This window comes from Cyprinodon tularosa, unplaced genomic scaffold, assembly GCF_016077235.1.
Source record: "Cyprinodon tularosa strain WSP-4 unplaced genomic scaffold, ASM1607723v1 ctg419, whole genome shotgun sequence".
Lineage (NCBI taxonomy): Eukaryota > Metazoa > Chordata > Actinopteri > Cyprinodontiformes > Cyprinodontidae > Cyprinodon > Cyprinodon tularosa.
The window spans coordinates 538,727-561,565 of record NW_024039140.1 but is presented as its reverse complement, the minus strand read 5'-3'; the positions used below and the strand labels follow the sequence as shown (position 1 = coordinate 561,565).

The 22,839-nt window shown below is 35.9% G+C and overlaps 1 protein-coding gene across 1 annotated transcript; it reads right to left on the bottom strand.

Annotated features, from left to right (window-relative positions):
• Positions 1–988: 988 nt before the first annotated feature.
• Positions 989–9,939, bottom strand: cnpy3 (canopy FGF signaling regulator 3). Its single transcript, XM_038299043.1, has 6 exons — positions 9,688–9,939; positions 8,566–8,692; positions 6,838–6,934; positions 6,407–6,529; positions 5,187–5,304; positions 989–2,225 (listed from the first exon to the last, which is right to left on the bottom strand). The coding sequence occupies exons 1-6, from the start codon at positions 9,848–9,850 to the stop codon at positions 1,942–1,944; spliced, it is 912 nt and encodes a 303-aa protein (XP_038154971.1). The 5' UTR covers positions 9,851–9,939; the 3' UTR covers positions 989–1,941.
• Positions 9,940–22,839: the final 12,900 nt, after the last annotated feature.

The following is a 22,839-nucleotide window of genomic DNA, read 5'->3' as shown; positions in this document are numbered from 1 at the left end:
TAATTACTTCTTCAGGTCTCTTTGCTTGCTGTTTTGTATCTTAGGGTTAATTGTATGTTAAATTCTATGTTATTTAATGGTGCGTAAGAAGCGCATGCGAAAGGATATCTTGTCTCGAGGCAAGACGTAAAAATACGACGAAAAAAACGTCAAAAACGTACGAAATTACTGTGCATAACTTTTCGTACGATTTCATACGAACTGATAATGAGAATACACTGGAATGATTGACAATTAGGAGGATTACTTATTTTGATGATCCACACAGAAAAAGAACATCCTCCAATATATGTATTGGAGGATGTAAAGTATAGTTTTGTTTTAGAATGGCCTAGTCAAAGCCCAGACTCAAATTTGATTGAACAGTTCTGTTATGAACGTCAACAGGTCGCATAAACTCAACTCGACAATGTGGCTTAAGTAACAGTTTTGCAAATAGACTGTGAAAAATTACTAGGTACAAAAAACTGTTGCCTCCAGAGTCAATTAGTGAAATGGGTTTGAGTATTTTCCCCATATAAAAATAGAGAGGTTTTAGCTAAAGGTGAAATGTTATATGAATGCTAAAATCAAGCGCCTTTGCTACAGATTGGTTGGTTTTTTTTAAAAGAATTTTTTCCCCTTAATTACAAAATCAATCAATAGAAACAGGCTTTTTCTCTGCAACTGGAATTAAAAAGAGACAAAACAAAAGAATGAGAGACCATTAAGATAACACATATTTTCTAAAATGTTAACATTACAGTTTATATGTATCTTTTAATTATAACATTTGTCTGCTGATCTACTGAAAATATTTTATTTACTTTGATATTTTAACCTATATTATTATTTCAAAGGTGCAATCATTAACTTTCTCAGTAGGAACTTGACTCCCTCTAGTGGCTAAAAGTGGAAACTAGAACTCAACATGAAAAGACAACACAGTCAATCAATTTTAAAACAAAGTTATTATCCTAAACGTTATTAAATGTCTTTAACCACAGGAAAATAGGCAACAAACAGTTTATTTCACCCAATGATGTGTTTGCACACTTTCAATAAGCTCAAGGTCAAATACATGAACACAAGGATCTGACTTCAGAGTACAAATGTCGTAAAAATACAAATACATTAGGAAAATAAAATTCAAAAGTTGTACAAACTTCCACTGAGGTCAAGCCCACACAATTAGCAGCTGTTGTCCAGCAGAGGCCTAACAAACGCTGCATTTAAAGGAAACGCTTCCGGTACCAAAAGTTTCAGTTTCCAGGAATTAGCTGATAAGAGGAGAGAGAGAATATGAACCTAACGCCGCCTCACTTTGACAGGAAAACTGTGCAGCAAAATAGGAAAACAATTTACAAGGTTACCGTACATAAAGTTTGCTTTTTAGACCTCATAGTTTACAGAAAAATCATAGATTCAAGGTATTTAAGAATTGTTTGAGAGCGCCCTTTCTTTCAGATATTCAGTTTAAAGTCAGAATATATTAGAAATGTATCATTTGTTATATAGTACTATTAAGTACTATTACACCGCATTTGACTTTTACTCATCTTTCCCTCAGGATTATTCCAGCAAGGCCAAGATGCAGAGATCTAGTCATCTGCTTGTCACCACAAGGTCACATTAATTTGGAGCCTTTAACAGCATAATCAAATTCACATTTCTATGCTTTTATATGTTGATAAAGATACATTTTCTATATTATTTTAGTCAAAAGTTTGAATTAATTTATTAAAAAAAACAAATATGAACAGTGCCAAACGACCCGATGACGTCCAAGAAGACTGAACCCATCAGAAAGTCTTAAAACAACAGTAACAATCAGGCCTAAATGACTTTAAAATGCTGTAACAGCCAGTTGTCTCTTAGCCATTTTCACTGAGCCGCAGATCGTCTAAAACAGGCAGGTTTAGGAAGGTGAGCTGATCCAAGTCCAGAGGGAAATCCAGGGGCTCACAGTTCAGTCTTCTGCCCAGAAAGAGGCACCTGCTGCTGGATCTCCTCGTCTGACGTCATCCCTTCGTCCGTCTTCTCCACCGGAGCTTTGCTCTTTTTCTTCTTCTTCACTTTCTTCTCCTTCTTTTTCTTTTTAGCTTCCTTCTCTCCATCTGAGCTTCCGTCGGCCTTCTCTCCTCCTCCTTTCTTGCCTCCCTTCTTCTTTTTCTTCTTCTTCTTGTCCTCTGCAATAGCAGCCTGGTCTCCTTTCTTCCTTGGACTCCAGTCCTCACTCAGGCAGGCTGGATGAACACAAGGAAGTAGGTGGAGGTGCAAAAAGGGAGAAAATTAGAAACAAACGTGTTTAGTATGGGAGGACGGAAGAGGGAAATGAAAGCAAGTCATTTGAAAATTATTTTTTAAATGGGCTTAACCCTTTCTGGGGCATACAATGAAAGACTAACTAAATTTCAAGCAACGAGTACACTGCAAAAAAAACCCTGGAATCTAAGTAAGTCAGTTTTTCTTAAAATAAGTTCATTTTTTCTTGAACTGAGCAGGTAAAATACTTTGCAAATGGAATAAGAAAATTTACATTTAAAATAAAGAAAAGAAATGCAGTCCCCTATTTGAAGTGCATAATATTACATAATCTGATTTCAAGGATAAAAATGCTCCTTCAACTGGGAGATTTTCTTATACCTACTCAAATTAAGGGTAAATACACTTATTTTAAGACATTTTCACAAATAGATAATTTTTGTAGTGCTTTATTGGAATCCAGGACAAGGCCTTATTACCTTTGTAACGTTAAACAAATATGCATATTTTGATGGCATAAATAAATGACAATGTAACAACAAGAAAAGCCAACTTGCCCGTATAAATTAAGAAAAACAACAAAAATGCTTCTATAAGAAATTTATGAAACACACTGAGAGTGAAAGAAATGGCACTCCATTTGTAAGAGGTATGCAAGTGATCAAAAATGGTAACTTGCCCTATAAAGGGTTAATTTTGAAGATTCTTAACACAATTTTTAGACAAACATCTCATCATACTGATTCATGTAATCTAACAGAAACCAAACCAACCCGCAACAATTTTTTTCCACCTTCTTCACTGCAAAAATGATCGAAAAATTAGTCAAACTTAGAAGGTAAATAAGATAATCTGCCAAAGGAATGAGCATTTTTACCCTTAAAATAAGATAATTACATATTATGCAGTGAAATAAGAGGCTGCAGCAGTGTTTTTCTTAGTTTAAAAGCAAATTGTCTTATTGCATTGGAAAACTCTCACTTACCTGCTCAATTCAAGAAAAAAAAAAAATAGCTTCTTTTACTTATTTAGATATCAATTTTTTGCAGTTTGCAGAGCTTTGCTTCAAGCATACAGCTGATAAAGATACTAAATGGAGCAGCTTTTTCTTTTTCTTATTCTCTACTCCAGCCATACCTTCTTTCTTAGCTTTCTTTCCATCTCTCTTCCATGTTGGAGGGAGCGTCCATATCTCCCCTTAATATGCAAACTATCAGTGACCCAGTGAGGCGCTGCTCTGATATCCATATATTCCACCATATATTAGCTGTGGCAGGGAGGCTGCATCACCGCAGCAATGCTGTTTTATTGATCATCGGCCGGTTTCGGGTCGACAGACCAGCCATTTGACTTCAAAGGCTGCTCTCTGTCTGCTTGCAGGGCGGTGGCGCATATGTTCACCTGCCTACAGGCGCTAAGGGGGAGTCCATGACAGAGCCTGAAAGGTCGCAGGGTTCAGCTTTCACAGCGCTTTTTTCACATATGTGTTAGATAAGATATTTCCAATACAGTATCTGCAGCCGTTGAAATTGAATTCAGCATATCTGACTTATTCCGGTGTCAATTTGAAAACTTTCAGCGTAACTAGCGATTGTGCTGAAAGTCGCTGAGGGAGGGAGCACAGATGTCAGTCAGTGAACTGATGCTAGGGCTGCAACTGAGCATCATCTCGCTAATCGATACATTATTTTTTTCAATCAATAGTCTGATAAAAAAAACTTCCCTTAAAAAAGATTTTCTACAGAATTTAAACAAGGTGAAGCAACTTGAGGAGTTTGGATAGAGCATATTCATTATTAAAATGCTTTTTTAGCGCCACACATCCTGTTCTCCTTGAAGGGGTGATCTTCCTCCTTCTGTTGAAGGCTCCTGCACCCTGAGTGCGTAAAGGAGCGCCATCGCAGATCCTTCCAGGCCCAAAGATCTTAACAACCCCACTGTTTCCAAGTGTTCTTATACATCAGTGGTTTTATTTAGAAAGTTTTGCTCAATTTCTTTCAGTTCTTACCTGCTATGTCAGTATTTTCTACATCAATGCTGCTGTCTGTAGTGTTTTTTTTTCTCCATTTCCTGTTAAATCGGCGGCTCTTTTTCTCTGCACCTCTAAAATAATTTTACTTAATCTGAGACTCAAAATTGTTTAGATTATTATTCTAAATCGATGCTGTTATCTGCAGTTTGTTCTGTAAATTGGCTTTTCACTGCCTCTTGAATATGTTTTATCCAATTATGATTTGTTTTTCCTTAATAACAACAAAGGGCTTTTTCTCTTTTGCTCTACAGTAAATTTTCAACTTCTTCCTCTTGCTAATGTATATGCTGCTATGTTCTTCTGTACTTTGACACTGACAAATCTGAATTCCCCCTCTGTTAAACAATAAAGGCTAAATCCCAATTCCAATATATACTATACATCATTTTCCAAATTTAATTTTATCTCCTTTGAAATCGAAAATAAAAAGACCCTTCATGTAAGCAATGAAGCCAAAAACAACAAGCTGTTCCTGTAGCAGCAGATACAACAGTGTGGTTATCTGGGTCATCGCTGCATAAGACCAGGAAAATTACTGCTGAGTCTTTGGGTGATTCTCAGAAAGGTTAACAGAGAAAAGTCTCCGTTTTACTGCAGGAGATTATTTCTCTGGAATGAATGAACCTGTTTTTGTTGCCTTGGTCAGAGAACATAAATCAAACATTTGCTCCAGAGAACCACGGCCTTTGGGGTCCTTAAATTCAGCCCAAGCTTCATTTTGTGTTATTGATGTTTTTCTATCTTGACTTTTATGTAATGAGCTTTACATGTTTTGCCAAAAAACAAAAAAGAAAAAAACAAAAAGAAATCATGAAACAAACCTTAGCAGGTTAGTTGCAACAGCTCATATCCAGCGTCATTCTATGCCATATTTTATGGCACTCTTCCTTTGAGGTGTGAGTTTGTTTACCTTTGTCCCCTCCTTTGAGAACATGTTTCTCGCACAGGTAAGTGGTCAGGTCTTCCTCCTGGTTTCCTTTGTACCAATCTTCAATCACTTCCTCGTACTGCTCCACCATCACATCACACTGAAAAACACACAAAGGAAATCCAGCAGCGGTCAGACGTCTACATGCACTCAATCTGGAGATAAAAGTCGTTCATTTTTTTGCTTTTGATTGTTTATTTAAAACATAACTTTGCAGGTGCATTCATTTAGACATGATCTGGGTGCATTTCCTAAATAAGGGTTAGCAGCCATCCAGAGAAAGTCCTGGGTAAATTTCTGCATACTCTGGCTTTTTCATTTCAGAAGAGTAAAACTCTGACAGAAAATTCCTCAGTTAAACAACCCTGTTCAGTAGCAGGAGGATTTCCTGCGTTTTAGCAGAGATCTGAAGAAGTGTTAAGGCCAATTTATGCTTCTGACGCATAGCCTCTGCAACCGTCACATCTGTCTCTGTGCGCCTGAAAAAAAATCCTGACTAAGCGTCGGACGGTCGCAAACCTGTGCAGACCTCAAGCAGAAGTGCACAAACAAAAAGCAGTGATTGGTCCTTGGTATCCCTTTCCAGCAGTCTGTGTGGTCGTCCTTCTCGATTCGGTGCCGGTGCGAGCCATTTTTAAAACCAGAGGAACAACTACAACGGACAACTACGACGAAAGGTGGAAGTGCAACCACTTGTACGATGCCTCAGACAAGTTATATAAAGATGCCAAGGTCTCTGCCAAAACGAAGTTGTCACGAGTTCTCCAATAGGCTCCCCCTTGTGCTTTGGCGGGAAATTGCTGTGAGTCCCTAGAAATTCCAGACCAACGTTGCAGAAGCATACCAGGAAAACTAGTTCGCGGCCAGAATCAAGCAACATTTGAGTTGTGCGGTTGCAGAAGTCTAATCTGCCCTTTAGAAATAGTGTGTCCTTTTCTGAAGGTTCTGCTAAGTTTGGAGCTCAAATACTGAGAGGACATCCCCATGAGGAATGGGTGAGTAGAGCGCAGTTTTGATTCATCTATTCAGAAGGAATATAGCCTGTTAAAATCTATTTAACAGAAAGTTATTTTCATGATTTTCTCTAATTTCAGGGTAAAAAAAGACTCATACATGCATTCAATGGAAAAAAAAATGCGAACTTTTTTTGTGTCTTTTAGCTTGACTATTTGAACCATTTTTAACAAAAACTAAAAGCATACCTGTTTTTTGAGGTCGGCAACTTCTGCAGACGTCTCGTTCCACAGCTCGTAGGGAATATCCATCACCACCTTCACCCCTTTATTCACCAGGCCATGAAGAGTGGAGAAAGTCTCTGACATTCCCTGCACACAAACATCACAGCAACATCAGCTTTATAATGATCATGATGGGATCTGACCAAAGCATCCAAAAGAAAGAAGGAAAACAAAATGCTGCTTTGGGGTCATTTTTAGCCAAACAAACAATATACCTGAACAAAGCTAAGTGCTTAGATTTTCCGTCATACAGGATTACTTGAAAATCAGAAGTCTGAAAAGATCTTCCTTCCTCAGGTGAAACATCTCAGAGAAACTAACATTTTTCTGATGCCAATGGAAATATAAACTGTGGTTGCATAGCAAAGGATGCAAAGACAGACAGAGAGACAGACCTTGGCGAAGCGGTTGCTGCCGGTCCTTTCTTTGTGCAGGTTGTACTCCAGCAGACGCTGACACACATTTTCTACAACCTCGATGAATCGGAGATCTCTGGATTAAAAGAAAAGAAAAAACACTGAGATGGGTTGTCCTTCTACGGCGTTCCTACCTTCACTAAACCATATCCAGTTAGTTAAACTGAGAGCATAGAGATCGCCATGGAGGACCTCATCCTTCTTTTCATAATACACTAAACCTCCCTCACGGGTTTGCCATCAACCTGAGCTGCTAAAATATTCCAATCCATTTCAATCATTCTTTGAAAAATACTGGAATTATGCAAGATTTAAGATGTTAGTATACATTTGGGTTCAAATTAAACATTGTTTACCTCTTGTGGCGCATCATGTGTTTTAGTCTGTTAATGGATCAAACCATTTTTCCATTTAAAGTTTTATTTTTGTGTGTTTTTCTTTCCCTGCATTAACATTTTCTGCAGAGTTCATGCAGACACTGATTATTTAAGGGCCAATATTACAGACTTCTTCTTCTCTGCCTCTTTTCTGGTATTTTTATAATAAAAATGATAAAATGACAATAAATGTTACAAAAGCCTCAATTTAAATAAAGAAGTTAAACCTTTATTAAATAAATAAAGTAAAAATCAACACCAGGGGGACAAAGGCGTTAGCAAAATCTTGCATGGTTGCTGAAGGCTAATGAATCAGTCAAAAAAAATAATCATTAAATAAAAATCACAGATATCGACTGACGTCTCGGCCTATTTCTAGTCCCAATGTGACCTGAAATCCCCCTGTTAACCCTTTTATTTCTTTTCCTTTTTTTCTTAATTGCTCGTATTCTGCTTTTATTTTTCTTCTGTTTTATTGTCTTAATTCATATAAAGCACCTTGAATTGTGCATGTACTTAACTGTGCTATACAAATAAACTAACCTCGCCTCCATGGACTGCAATCTGAGGTCCTCTCCTTTATCAAGGTTTCCTATGACGCCACCTGAATACCATCAGCTGTCATTAAGGAATAAACGCTAATGTAAAGGAACAACTTAATAAACTAGGATAAGCTTTTTGATGAGGCTCAGTTTAATATTAAAGCACCTTTTTAAGGATACTAACCTTAAAGCAGATATTAATTATACTTTTCGCTTAATCCATGTTTCTGTGTCAAAAACAATTGCTTCAATAATTCTGATGCAATAGTTTCATCTCATTAGCTGTGAGCAGAAAATCCAAATATTTAGCAGAAATAAAGGTAAAAAAGGTGTTTAAATAGCTAAATAATGTTTCACTGAGTGAATTGAGTTAGAGAAACCAATGAACTTTTAAAGAATTTATTCAATGAAATGAAAATAAATATGTGATGCTTGCCATTTTTTATTAACTTCATTGAACAAATATATATAAAAAAATCTTAGAGTACAGATGCAGATAAAGATTGTTTCTGAAGGGAAACTAAAGTACAAAACGCTGTGGATTAACTCTAACTTAAAGCTTCAGATAAAGTACTTCCTGTGCCTTTAAAAACACACAGAGGAGTGTTATCGCTCTGACAGCAGCGCAGCTCGTTTCTATATCAGGTTCTTCCACAGGAACTGAACCTGACCAAGTTCCCCTCCCCTGGTGCCTCAGCTGAATGACAGAAACATCTAGAAAGAAGGTCTCATTTCTGCTTTTTAACTTGAGCCGCTTCATGGAGGACAGAGAGCTGGAAGAAACTCACGACTTGACGTATTTAACAGGCGGCGCCCCTTTCCCATCTATGAAGTTGTAGTTGCTTTCAATCACTGCTTTGGTCTTTCCCGTCTCTTCGAAAGCCGACTTCATCTCGATGCTGACAAACTTACAGACTGGAGGAGAAGAGAAAACAAAAAAACAAAAAAAAAACAATAGATCATATATCTGTCTACAGCACAAACTGCAGCTTAGCTATTATCTATAGACAGTGGAAGTTAGCATGTTTCATCTAATCCTTATATCTTTATCAACAAATAAAAAGATTCAAATTTGTGTTTCATTTCTTTGACAAATGTATTTCTATTAAAATAATGTATCGAATGAATCAAGTGCTTATAAAGTAAAACAAGGTGAATATTTAAAGCAGGAAATCAGTAAATATAATAAATAATTTCAAAGATTGTTCTTTTCAATTGCACATCTATTTTATTGAAATTATCAAAACTGAATAAAAACAGAAATCCATCCCAGTGAAAAAAACAAGAAAAAAAGAATCAGAATATTTATTTTTTTTATCATCAGATTATCTTTAAAAATCTTCAGATAAAATCTTACATTACAATCTAAACAATTTATAGAAAGAAAATATGATTTTTTTATTTTTAGACTTTCAATTTTATGCAAGACACATACGATTTGGTCAGAAAAAAATTGACTGGTAAGGACCTCAGAACAAATACTGAATGTTTTTTATACAAATGTAGCATTTTTTCCAAAACAAATGATAAAAGCTTTGTTCCTTTCTCCAACAATGAGTTTATTAAATCTTTCATTTCCATGACATATTTGCCAATAACAAAATTACCTTAAAGTATCTATAAGAGCATCCATTACTCTGGGGTTCTGTTATGGTGCCTTTAGTTCAGTCTATTTTACAGTCATTGTTTTGTTTATCTTTGGAATCTGCTGATAAGCGAAAATGCAAACGCCTTTACATTTTTTTTTAAAAATATAGGACGAAGTGACGAAAAAAAACAGCACAGGGACATGGAGTTTGATTATGCTGCTTTTTTGCTGCCCTTAAAAAGTAAACCTCAGTCTGTTACCGATGATGAACAGCAGCAGGCCAAAGGATCCAGCTTAAAAAGATGGAAGCAACTCATTTTACCTTCACATCTGTTGGGAAGATGGACCCACTCATCATCCCCGTCAGTTTTAGCTGCTCCAACCGAAGAAATTAGGAACAAAACCGAGCAGTACACAACCAGCATTATGGCGTCTGGTGTCTTCGACTTTATATCTTTACATAAAGTTCGTTTTAAATCAATCATCAAAATGAGACAAAGAAATCCATTACAGCTCAGTTTTTACATCCATCGGCGGATCACGATTACAGGTGTCTGCAAACACTTCCGGTGAGGGCGTCACTTAAAGGACGCTGTCACGATTTGGACCAATCAGGGACGAAGAAGTGGCAGAAGCTTAACCAATGGGAGACAAAGAATACTCACGGAAAATGTGTATCACAGGAGGTATTACTCCGCGATATTTTCTTCACATAAAATTAATGACAATTTAAAAGCGGAAAGAATTAAAAAATGCTCTTAACAAACCAAAATATAATGTACACCTAAATGCAAATAATACAAAAGAGTTGAACTGAATAAAAGTGAGATAGATTTTTTTATAGAAATTTGAAGTTGCAAGAATATTATTTGAAACTTAAGTTCTTTTTACAGTGTAATTTAATGTGTTACACACGACTATTCTGTAGCTAAAAGTTTTGATGTGTATTATTATTTAATAGAATATTTATAATTGGAAACTGCCAACTTGTCTCATACAATGTGTATAGAAATATATAAATATTAAATACTATCATTTCATGACAATGAAAATAACGCACGTGCCACTTTAATATAAATGCATGTTTTACTATCTAGCTCCATATGTTGACAATAAATGTTATTATTAAACACGAATTACTTTAAATGCCTTTGATAAACACTATGCTGACAGAGTGATACATCTAGTTTATATTCTGTCATATTATATGTCTTGCGACTTATAGATTTCTCCAGCAGGGGGAGCTGTTTACAAGTCTAAAGCGTTTCAGATGGTATTTATTAATCATGTCTGATAAAAACAGTCTTGCTTGTGCAATGTTTTAACTTTATTAATAATAATATTTAGTAAAAATAATAATGTGATTCTGTTTATTGTCATTGGTGCAAATAGTCTACATTTTCAGACCATCTGATTGATTTTAAGCCTAAATTCTTTCAGACTTTAACAGACAGAGAAACTTTAGTACAGTAGAAGAAAATAAAGTCTGATTAACTGAAGTATTACTAATGAATACTAAACAGATGTAATGACCCGGAGTATCTTGCTAAACCACAAAGGTGCCCTCTTACACCTTAATTAAAAAGGTTGGAAAGGAAATAAAAGTGACATTTAGTGATGAGACTTCAGCATCCCAAAGCGAGGTTGTAGAATGTAAATGGGCAGCTAGATGAGGGATTTATCTGTTGTAATGAAAGCACTTTTCCGGTCTGCTGTAGAGAAGGAGGAGCTGACCTATAAGAAGAAGCTTTCAGCTTATTGGCCTGTCTGTGTTCCAGTCCTCCCTATGGTTAGTGATGAGATATGAGGGCTGAGCTCATGGTTGAGACGCCGCTTCCTAGAAGTCTGCTGAGTTCCTGTAGGCAACTTTTTTTCCTCAGATAGCACAGGATGGCCTTTAACTGCTTCACCGATGGTCTTCAGATCTAATAGCTTGTCTTTAAAAGCCAGCCTTCTATAAAGACCCTGCTGAACTGTTCCTGAAATGTGGAAACATGGAATTAACTTAATATTCTCTGTTTTTATTAAAAAGAAAACAGAAATTACAAGCTAATTTCATTAATCATTCTTGGTTTGAGCTCCCTTTCACGTTTCCCTTTCAACTTTTTCCTTTATCTTCTGAAATCTAGAATCATCTTCCTTATTTTGTTCACATTCAGGATCAGATGATCGTTTCCACATCATGCAACAAAGCAGTCCACCTGCTCTCTGTGATCAGCTTCCTTTCCATCTCGGATGCACCAAACGACTGGAGGTCAGAGGTGTACAGAGTTAAAAGGAATGATGAGAGTACCGTGCCCTGTGGTGCTCCTGTGCTGCTGACCTCCCGGTTAGACGCTTGACCCTTCAGACTCATAAACTGGGAAAAAAAAGCAGTGTATATTTGTGTATGTATTTATTCAGCTGGAATATGATGTGCTCCTGTGTGCTTGAATGTATTTGTTTGAACCAGGGTGTGAGTGAAAGAGATTTTCACAGCATGATAAGAGCGTTTCTCAGCGGTTCAATAATAGTGCAGTTTCTCTGAGAGGTGCTTCAGTGTACTGCTGCCTGCCAAAAGGACAGTCAGCTCCTCGCTGCACAGAGCACACTCGCTCGCGCACACACTCGTACAGATCAGTGCGTGTCTCATAGCAGGACTTGACTATTGAGTTGGTGGAGGGGAGGTTGATGTGAGGAGAGAAAGAAAGATGAAAGCTGGTTTTTATACAGCCATGCAGCCCACACAACAGGCAAACCGGGGCTTTGTTGGAGAAACTCTCATCTCACTGCTCCTTTTCAGCTGTTCCTTGGAAAAAAAATATAATAACGCAGATTACATGGCAGCTTGTTGAAAAGCTTTGTCGCTCTCCTCTTAAAAAGAGGCCGCCTTTATCACTGTGAACCAATAAATGCTTAGATGCAGGAAGACAAACACTGAATATGAACCACAAACGCGATCCTAAAGGGACATTAGAGGCTTTGTATGTGAACAAAGCATTTTTTTTTTTCAAACATACTGAAAATCTGTCCGATGTGAGCTCATCTGCTTGAAATGCTGCAGGTTTTTAGATGTTTCTAAGAATATTTGTATAAAGTTCTGTTTTCCCATTCAGTATTCTGTTTAATCATACCTAAAGACTTTTTTCTTTCATACTTTTTGGTCCCTCACATCATAGTAGAGGAATCTGCCCCTCTGAAGCCGGGAATATCTGCTGTCACCAGGCAGCACACATTTCAGAATCATGTATGGTCAGGTATGTGTGAAGAAATATGTTATTTCTTTACAGATTAGAAGGATAAGCAGCACCCACTGAGTTGAAAGTATAATCTCCTTAATATGGGTCTGATGTCCTCCCTGCATCACCAATGATCAGAAGTCTAAACGTTAATACAGCACCTCCGTTTCTCTTTATTGAAGTCCCCCTCTTGCACATATACTGTACTGCTGTGTTTTTAGATCCTAACCTGTGCATGGCCCAGTTAAGACCAAGCTACCTGCACCACCATCTTCGGTCATAAAGATGAGTTCATGTTCAACCAAATGCTAACAAGGAGGGGGAAAAAATGCCTCAGTTTCGCCGATTGAAACGATCCATTCCACTATTTTGCGCCAGTGTTTCCCTGTTTTGCATTTTTATTAAAACTTACAGTAATACTTGCACCTTTAACTGTTTACGGTTTTACTGTTCACTGTGCAATTTCAGATTGCTATTCATAATTTTGTCCAGTTTGTGTTTATCTCTTAATAAACAGGTAAGTTTGTTGTTACCAAGCATTGTGTTTTATTCAATCTCACCTAATTTAGCTGGCTAGATGTTATCAAGAGTACTAAAACCCTTTTCAACATGAGTCTTACAACTAAGGCTAAATACTTTAACTTAAACTTAAATACATGCTCGGATAGGCTGGTATCGGCCAGTATCGGTATCGGATCGGAAGTCCAAAAACAATATTGGTATCGGATCTGAAGTGCAAAAACCTGGATCGGGACATCTCTAATCCAGAGCGTAAATTAAAACCATTATCGTTACGTACAATGTGTTAGCGACGATGGAGACCAAAAAGAGGTACTTAAGCATATTCCAGAAAAGAAAAAGCAGTAGAGCTGCTGGACGAATGGAAAAACTTCCCAAAATAAACATGTTCTTTCAAAGAAAGACGGCGTGGGGGATGGGGTGTTTTACTTCATATTGGGCCCACCCAGATAATGTTGCTTACGGGCCTATTGTTGCGTCATTATGCCATTGTCTATGAGAAATGCCTGTTGAGATTTGAGCCTCTGTCTATTGATGCGAGAAAGTAGAGCCCTGATTGGATAACCAGCAAAAATACATCACTTTCAGTGAGGCTAAACCCTTTTAGGGGGTCTGTGGAGCAGGGCCGGGTCGTGAAGCTAGCTGCTCCATTCCGATTGGCAGACACAAGGATTTTTTCACAACCTCATGAATCAAGAAGGAACCTTGACCATGCAGTCAGAACAGTCGTCTTGTGCTGAACTCTTGCCGTTGTTTCTGGAGTTTATCATTTCAGAGCTCTTCACAAAAGCTTCATTGTTTAACTGTTGTAATGTATTTTATCTGCTTCAACATTTGTAAATGCACAACATGACGCTTGGATTTAATTAACACCCTGATTCAGAGAGCAGCAGCAGCCGTCACTATACACTGAAAGAAAAAAAACAAGTAAAAATGATGTTGCTAACAAAAATAAAGGTTGGAACTGTAACTTATATACAGTTGTATGTTTACATTATCACTGCTTCTTACCTTTGTCATGGCTGCACATTAAAAAATAAAAATGTCTTGAGAGCTGTAGGCTACTGAATTACATTTCTTTTTGTATACACTCTGTGTGTATAAAATGATAATAAACTCTGTCTGAGTCTAAGTCACTGTACTGCTTTATCTCCAAACTCACATTATGGAGCCATGGTTTCAAAATGCAAACTAAAAGCATTTTGGTAACAGAAAAGTAAATCTAAAAGCATATTGGAATTATTTCTGGCTAAAGTTAATTTTATTTATGCAGATTGAATCTTTATCTTTTCTATTTTGATTGCCAAAAATCAGACTGCGTTGCTTAATTTAAATTAAGCAACGCTTTAAATTAGCTTTTTTTTTTTTATAATATTAGTTTTATCAGGTCATACAGAAATAAAAACTTGAAGGATATCAATGTACAAAACAAGTCCCATGAATTGAGGTTAATTTTATTTAATTAGCCTCTAATTTTTTTGTTTTTTACTGATTTAAATTTCACAAGAAAGTAATCTATCTAGAGTTAAATATAGCGTTTCAAATAGGTATATGTAGCCACAGTTTAAACTGAAATCAAAACCGCATTATGTTCAAAAATGTATCTAGATGATAAGAGCTGCTTTGACCTTTATGGTTTAAAACTTTGCTTTTCTTAAAGTAATAAAGAAGAAAATGAAACCCCATAAATAATCTAATACAAGAGAAAGTTTTCTAAGGATGCCTTTATTAAAGAGTCAACAACGTGCGCTAGCCGTCCAGTTCTAGAAAAATAACACAGTCATACATTCATCCATGTGGAAATCCATAAAAACAAAGAGAAACAAGGACAGTTTTTTTTTTTTATTCTTAAAGCTAAAAATCCCTTTAGGAGGTGAGAGGGGAACCTGAATGATGCCGTGTAAAGTGTTTAATGCGTATACTGTGTGTGTGGATCTGTGTGATGAATAGACATGCCAAAGTATTTTTTTTTTGTAAAAAAATTACATATATAAAAAAAAGGATAAATGCAAATCCAAATCATAACGTTCAAGCCTTTGTAAAATGGCTCCTGAAAAATTGAGCAAAGGGGTAAAGTATCTCTGAAGTAAAGAATTGATATTCAGGAGGATCCCTGTTAGAGTTATTTGAGATTCTTGCTGAAAAAAATAATTTAAAGAAATAACAGATAGAAAATGTTAAAATGCATGTTCAAAATGCTGAACTGAAAACTAACAACAAAAACAAAAATGTTGGAAAGAGAATAGATAAGCAAAGTAAATGAATGGATGAATGAATGGAATAACTAAATGTTTTAATGTTTCTAATCAAAACAACTTACAGAAAAAGCTGTTCTTTATTTTTTTTTGTTTCCAAATTAATTTCCTTTGACTCATAATATGGAATGACGTGCTCTGAGATGTAGACCACTCCCCTTTCTTTCTGCTCTCCAAGCTGTGATATCTTTTACAACACACCTAAGATGAGTGGTTCTGCATGAAAGGACTTTGTAATATATAATGTGGAGTTTCTAGTCAAGTTTTGATTGCAGGATATTTATTTGAGAGGGTCTAAAGTAAATAATGGGTGAAACCTCTCTGGTTCTTTTCCTAAGTCACAAACTGAGCCTTGACCTTCTACTGGCTTTTACCATTTCATAGCTGCATGTTTTATCAATGCAGAACGATTAACTTAGCTAGGGCATGACCAACAAATCATGATTTATGCATTATTCAAAACCTTGCAAACCTGCTATAAGAGCACAAAATCTCAGGTGAAAAAACTTTACATACACTAAAATAATGGAATGTTGATGACATAGGTGTAAAATTAGCTAACTCACATCTTGTTAATCTAAAAATTGTGACCGACTGCATCCGAAAAGTCACAATTAAGCATTGTCTGTCTGTGTTCTAGCTGACATACAATTATAAATAACAGTCTTAAGGATAAAAGAACAGAGAAATACGTCTCTTCCCTGACTTTCTTCTCAATCATCAAGGAAAAAAATCTAACAACTAATTTGACTGATCAGAAATTAGTGTCTGTAGTTACTGCAAAGCTGAAAGCTTCACCAGGACTTCCCAGAACCTTTGCACTTGCATCTTTTTTCCCTTTAAAAAAAATTTATTGTTGCGATACATTCTCCATCTGATCATGGTGTCACTGTAACCCTGTTGATGCAGACTGAATCCTTGCCTGGGACTGAATTGGAAGAACGTTGAGTAATTAGCCTGTGATCGTCATTGTGATGTTACAATATTAAGATTTTACAGAAAGTTACGTTGTACTTAATTTGAAAAGTCTTGTTTGGCAATAGCAACAGGAATAGAATCCGATTCTACATGTCTGGTTTTGCAAATTTTATTTTACAGTTTTATTCACTTATGCTCGATTTTGCTAATCTGATTCTCTTAAATGAATTCTACTATTATGTCTTTTGTATGGTTTGCGACATGTATGTATTCAAATTATCGATCTCTTAACAGTTTATGCTTTGCTTTGCAGCACAGTTTGATAGATCTTCTTAATATAGCAGTAAATGGTGAAATAAGCTCATTCAGACTTCGAAAAGACATCCTGCGATGAGTCTAAGCAACGTCTTCATTTTGTTGAAATGTAAAAAAAAATAAAAAGCCATAATTTTCAGATTGTTTAAACAAGAAGAATCTGAAATTTTCAACAACTATTTCTTGACAAAATCAAGACTATAACAGACCGATCAGAATTAGCCAAAAACAAAACAAAAAAAAAACTTCTAAATGAAGTCTGCTGTTTGGGGGCGACATCTTACTTTATTGTTTTTTCCACTCATTATTTTCCAGGGAAAATTGGTGAGGATTTTGTTTAAAAAAAAAAAAAGTCCAAAAATAGCTTTCCGAATTAATAATGGATCTAACAAACCTGGCTTCTTTCAGAGACCGACAATCCTGTCTTTACTATTAACAAAAACTTTACAAGCAATCTCCTCTCTAGTGGAAGCAGAGTAAGGGTCTTTGTCTTTAAAGCAGTTCCTGTATTAATGTCTGGTAGTGCTACAGGGTATTCCTCCATGAAAAGCTCTTCTTTGGAAAACATACACTGATGAGAGGAGTTACTGTAATATCAACTGTTAATGAAAGCAATAAAATAAGTGGTGCTGAAGTTACAGCCAAACCACATCCCAGTGTACAGGTTGTTGTCCATACCGGAGCATAAATCTAGTGTGGGATTCCTGTTCCAGAGATCACCGAGTTATTAAAGCCCTATGAAGCCCTATGCAGCTGCCATGATTTACAGTTCAATCTGCAGCTGATCAGCAAGAGGAGCCAAGTATGATTCTAAATAATTCCTCAGTTGAACTATCTTTTTTTATTTGCTACGTCCAAATTTTATCTGAGTGTTTAGACCCTGAGTATTTAACCGTGGTGCTTTTCATGCACATTTCTTCAATAGTTCCCGACCTCCTCTGTTTTATTCCCCTGAAGCATCACAGCTACTCTAAACATCTCAGCTAAAATAAATTTAACTGGAATCCTAAAAGATGTCACAAAACAATGCAGGGTGCAGACAAACGTATCCTAGATGTGCACAGATAGAATCTAAATCACTATGAGTTAGGACTTCTACAGAATCTAATCATGGACTCTGAGTGGATCGATGAGCCTGTGGCACCCTGTAAAGACCCATGTGGGATCACAAAGACATTGGGTTTACTGATTTCTCATGGGGATTGATTAACCCCAGCACATACTCACATTACATTTACCATATATTTAAAACAAAGACTTCAGGAACAGTTTTTTTTTACTTTTTAGCTGAGGGATATCTTAAAAATTGCTCCTTACATAAATTTCTCCAACGTCCTATAAGAATTATTGGTTCCCATCACAGTGATTGATTAAGGCTGATTGAAAAATGAACCTGATGCAGCACAGTCCTGATCAGAGGGCAGCAAAATTAAGAGAATCCACATGTTTTTGTTTATTTTTCCATATATTTGACCAGTCCTGTATCAAATGCTCCACATCATAGATATGCTGCAATTGATGCTGTAAAGCTCTTCAATGCTTCACACAGGAGCCCAATATCCTGCTATCACAATAATAACTTTAAACGCTGCAATAACGGATATAAAATATGTAAAAACTTCTCAAAATTAGCATATTTACCTTTAATTTGAGAGGGTTAATAAGATAATCTGCTGATCGAAAGAATGTGCTCTTAGAATGTGATAATTAGATTTTATCCACTTGAAATAAGATAGCGGCAGTATTTTATCTTATTTTAAACACAATTTTCTTAATCTGTTGTCTTATTATTCTGCCCAATTCAAGGAAAAATAGACTTATATAAAAAAAATAGACTAATTTTGCTCTTGGAATATGATAATTAGATTTTATCCACTTGAAATAAGATAGCTGCATTATTTTATCCTATTTTAAACACATTTATCTTAATCTGTTGTCTTATTCTGTCCAATTCAAGGAAAAATAGACTTAAAAAAAAAAAGAAAAAAAAAAAGAAAGTTATTTTCATTTTCTTACGTGTAGATGTAATTTCACTGTGATATTCTTAAAAAACTGGAAGCCTATTGTGTCATAAAACCCCTTTAAAGACCATCAATCCTTTACGTGAAGTAAAGCTCTGCAGCACTCTTAATGAGCAGATTTGCTATTCAAAAACAAAGATATTTGTTCTCTCTCTCCAGGACAAAAGACAGGAATTATGTGGGGGGGTTTTTATCAGAGGGCCCTGGCTTGAAAGTTCTTAAACTTTGTCCACAAACTATCAACTCCTTGTATGGTGGATCACAACTATTGTTTGACAAATCAGAAATGTAAAGTTTTGCATTACTGTGCAAATAAAAGCTGCAGTAGGACTTCCCAGGAATACTGCACTCGAGTTTATGAATAAACGTCATCTTCATTATTTGTGTTTGCAACTTAATATATTTCATTGTCATCTTAGCAGTGGCCTGCCACTGTGCCGTGCCTGGGAAGCATTTTGAGGGCTAGTAGGGACCAAAAGGGGCAATATGGGCAACTTAAACCCCCAAGGGAAACAGTCCTCCCTGCTCTAAACACAAGGCCACAACTCAGCCAGAAGTATGCAATGTTTGAGCCTGAATGACTTCTGTTCTTGCCTGCTTGAGTAAACAAACACATTTCTCTGTTCCTGTGAGGTGAATTAAACATCTTCTGATGCATGTCGTTTTTTTCCATTGTTAATTGCAGGTAGTGCTTTTGATTCCTTTTCACTTTTGTTTTGGTTCATCGGGCAAGAGCCACAAAAAAAAAGGGAAAAAAAAGAAAATGATGGTATGCCTATAAACTTTGTTTCAAATACTTTAAATGTTGCTGAATTTTGGTTCATCATCCATTTAAAAACTCCTGTTGATTAAAAATATGGTAGTCTACTATTTACATTACTTATCTAGGTAAATAAAAGCGAACCAACTAGCTAGATAATGTTAATCCATGAACAAGCATTTTATTTTATTACTACTTCAATAAACTGATAAATTTCTATAAACAGTAGCATGTTACTGTCTTTTTTAATTATTGCCATGCTTAACATAGAGGGATACATTGAATAATCCTCCTAGCATAAATGCTTCTGTTTTTAAAATAGTTTTAAACACTGAGGACACAAATCTGGTGGAGAAAAGTGACACCGTGCAAAAACAAAACTTCTTTTATGAGTCATATATTTAACAAGTAGTTTGCAAAATACAGACAACCCTGTTTAGGTTTTAAAACAGATCTTTAATCTCCCCAAACTTAGTTTTTTGGGATCCACCTGTATTTATTGACCAATTGGCTGTGACTTGATTCAAAAATATATGTGGGGAGTCATCAATAGCAAAAGTTGGTGTTACAGAGGAGACATTTTTCTTTTTTTTTAATGTTGCTGGGATTTAAAAACCCAAATGACTTGATGACGAATGACTTATGTTTAAAACTAAGGACTCAAATGTTCAGCTGCTGCCTAAAAGCAGCAGGATGCGCTTTGGTTTCTGTTATCGCACAGTGGAGCTCTGCGCTTCTGACCGTGACATTATGGGATGCTGAGCGGATAATGGGGTCTCCATGGTTGCAAATGTGACATTCTTGGACATTGATTCATTGACATGTTAAAGCTTTTTGACGCCAGGACCGCCGCCAGCAAGGTCACAAGGTCCGCCAGAGGGAAAGAAGTAAATGCAAGGACAAAGAAGACAAAAATAATGGATGCAAAACCTGAATGAAAAAAGAGATGATGTCACTCTGTTGTAGAGGGAGGACTCCTGAGGATGAAACAAAGGGCACAATATTTGACCAGGAGCTATTCATCACACTTGTTGTATGTGTGTGTGTGTGCGTGTGTGCATGTTGTAGGTTAATGTGTTTTTATCTGATCAAACATGCATAATTTCTCTACTTCATTGCCGACAGCAGTATATTATCCAGAGTAAAAGTTAACAGCCTCTGCTCATGCCAACCATTTGAAGTCGAGGCCTTAATGACTTCAAGATAAGAAGAAAGATGATGAAATTCTGATAAAATTTGCCTTTGAAACAGAATTCCCAGACAGACTTAAAGGCTAACTTCCTGTTCCCATTCATGTCCATCCAATCCATTTAGTTAGTGATTCCTTTCTGTTTCCTCTTTTTTTTAATTAAATTTTACTCATTTTTAAAACAAAACCATCCAAGGTGTTTTCTAAATATCTTTTATCTCCTTTCCTCTTCACTTAAAATACATTTGCCGTTTACCAAGTTAAAGTGTACTTATTAAGGAAGAGCTGAACGAGAAGCCCGGGTACTGCTGGCAGCTTAAACAGAAGCAAAGACAGAAACCGGAAAAGTCCTTATAATTATTATTATTATCAGCAGTCTCTTATTATTATATTCTTAATTATTATTACTAGTATAAGTGGTGTTAAGATAAAATAAAGTTCCTTGGCCCTTGTTGATGCAGAGAGAGAGGTTGCATACTACAACAGTCGAGCACTGCTTCCATGCTGCCCTTCATCCCAGAGATCCAGTTGGACTTAAATCCATCAGTCCAGAGGTAAAGGGGGGATCAGTATTGCACTTACAGTAAAAGTATTCTTCTGAATATTCCTTTGCAGGTGAATTGAAGGTTCCAGCCGCATTCAAAAACATTTATATCCAAATTTATTCCATTAGGGATTCCATGTTTGGTTCCTGGGAAAGAGGCTTTTGAGTTGAAGAAAAAAAAAAAGCAGTTTCCTCTCCAGAATGTTGCAGGAGCTCTTTGTAAAACCAGCATTTGTTTGAAATTTCCAGAGTAATGAAGGACTTGTTGTAGCTTTGATAAATAAAATCCTTTGTTTTCATTGGAAAATGTCAATGGGAACAGTTTGTCCTGACTCAGTAAAAACATTTTTCAGTTTTTAATTTACCCCAAATTAAATCTGCATTTGTCATCTTATAATTAAAAGAGCCACCTGTACTGACAAAATACATCAACCTACAGTATATGGTGTAATCAAGCTTTTTATCCTTCTTAGACAAAGGTCATGAGACAGTTATATATACTCCATCAATGCCACGTTGACTTGAGTTATTGAAATATTGGGTCATAAAAAGTTCCTAAGTCCCATTGATTTTTAATTTTTCAAACAGACCAGTGCTCTGTCCTGTCATTTGGACCGTGACCTGGATCCATGTTTGTATAATAAGTAATTATTATACGTAATAATTAGTACAATTTAGCTGTTCTTGTTAGTGTTTCATCACTCCTTTCTCTTTCTCATTGTAGTTTCAGTTTAAATAGATAACAGGAGGTATTTTAGGCTTCTCTAACTCTAGCTTAAATGAGATGTGACAGTTTTATTTTGTAGTAGATAGCTACCTCAGCAGAATGAGCGAGTTAGGCTTTGTCTGGATGACCATCAATCACCTATTTGTCCAGGAACCACAAAGCGTTGCTAAAACAGAAATGCATTTGGATCTCTACTGAATAAACAATTGAAAATAAGATTTTCTATCATGGATTATTAAAAAATATAGTAAACTATATCCTGTAAAATAGTTATAACATAATATCTGAAAAGACATTATATCCTTATCAAAATGTAGAACTATAAAATAATATTTATTTGTATTGAAATATTACCTAATTTCCTAGACAATATTATTCTGCTAATCTGTTAACTACTTTCATATTTAGTTTGTGATGATTTAGTAGAAGATTTTATATTGGAGTCATTAATGTACTTACACTGTCAAAGTGTCCTCTGCTGCATTGACGGTGGAAGTACATGCACAGAGCTTTCCAGACTTTCCAGCTTTTGACTCAAAAAATGGTACCAGAGCCGACCCATGACCCAAACTACTGGTTAAGTTTAATTCATCCATTTTTGATTTTGCTAGAGGACAAAAACTTAATATTGAATTTATGGTAGGTTAAATAGCTCCCATTTACTGATGTTGAATTGACATCCACCAATGTAAAATAGCTACCAATCGATTTCTTAGCAGCTGGCAAACAAAGAGGCAATTTCATTTCTCAACAAGCAAATAAGGTAGGTAGAGAGATGGATACTTACTTAGATGACAATCTGAATCATTTGGTTAGTATTAGATAAGTTCAGCTAGTGGTTTGTTAGGAATAATTTTAATTCAGTAGCTCCAAACGAATCTCTTCAAATAAAAAAAGTATTTTAAACTGTATTCTACCAAAGTAAGGGACAATTTGAAGTTTAAATCTTGCAATAAAGATTTTGTTAGTTAGTGACGAGAGGTATGACTTTAGTTTATAAGCTCAATT

Bases quoted from the DNA above. Each gene is read 5' to 3' on its own strand.
- cnpy3 (XM_038299043.1), bottom strand. From the start codon at position 9,850: ATGATTGATTTAAAACGAACTTTATGTAAAGATATAAAGTCGAAGACA. The intron at 6,935-8,565 runs GTGAGTTTCTTC...CTTTTAATCCAG, and splicing joins CCTGTTAAATACGTCAAGTC to AGATCTCCGATTCATCGAGG. The intron at 2,226-5,186 runs GTAAACAAACTC...GTGTTCATCCAG, and splicing joins TCTCAAAGGAGGGGACAAAG to CCTGCCTGAGTGAGGACTGG.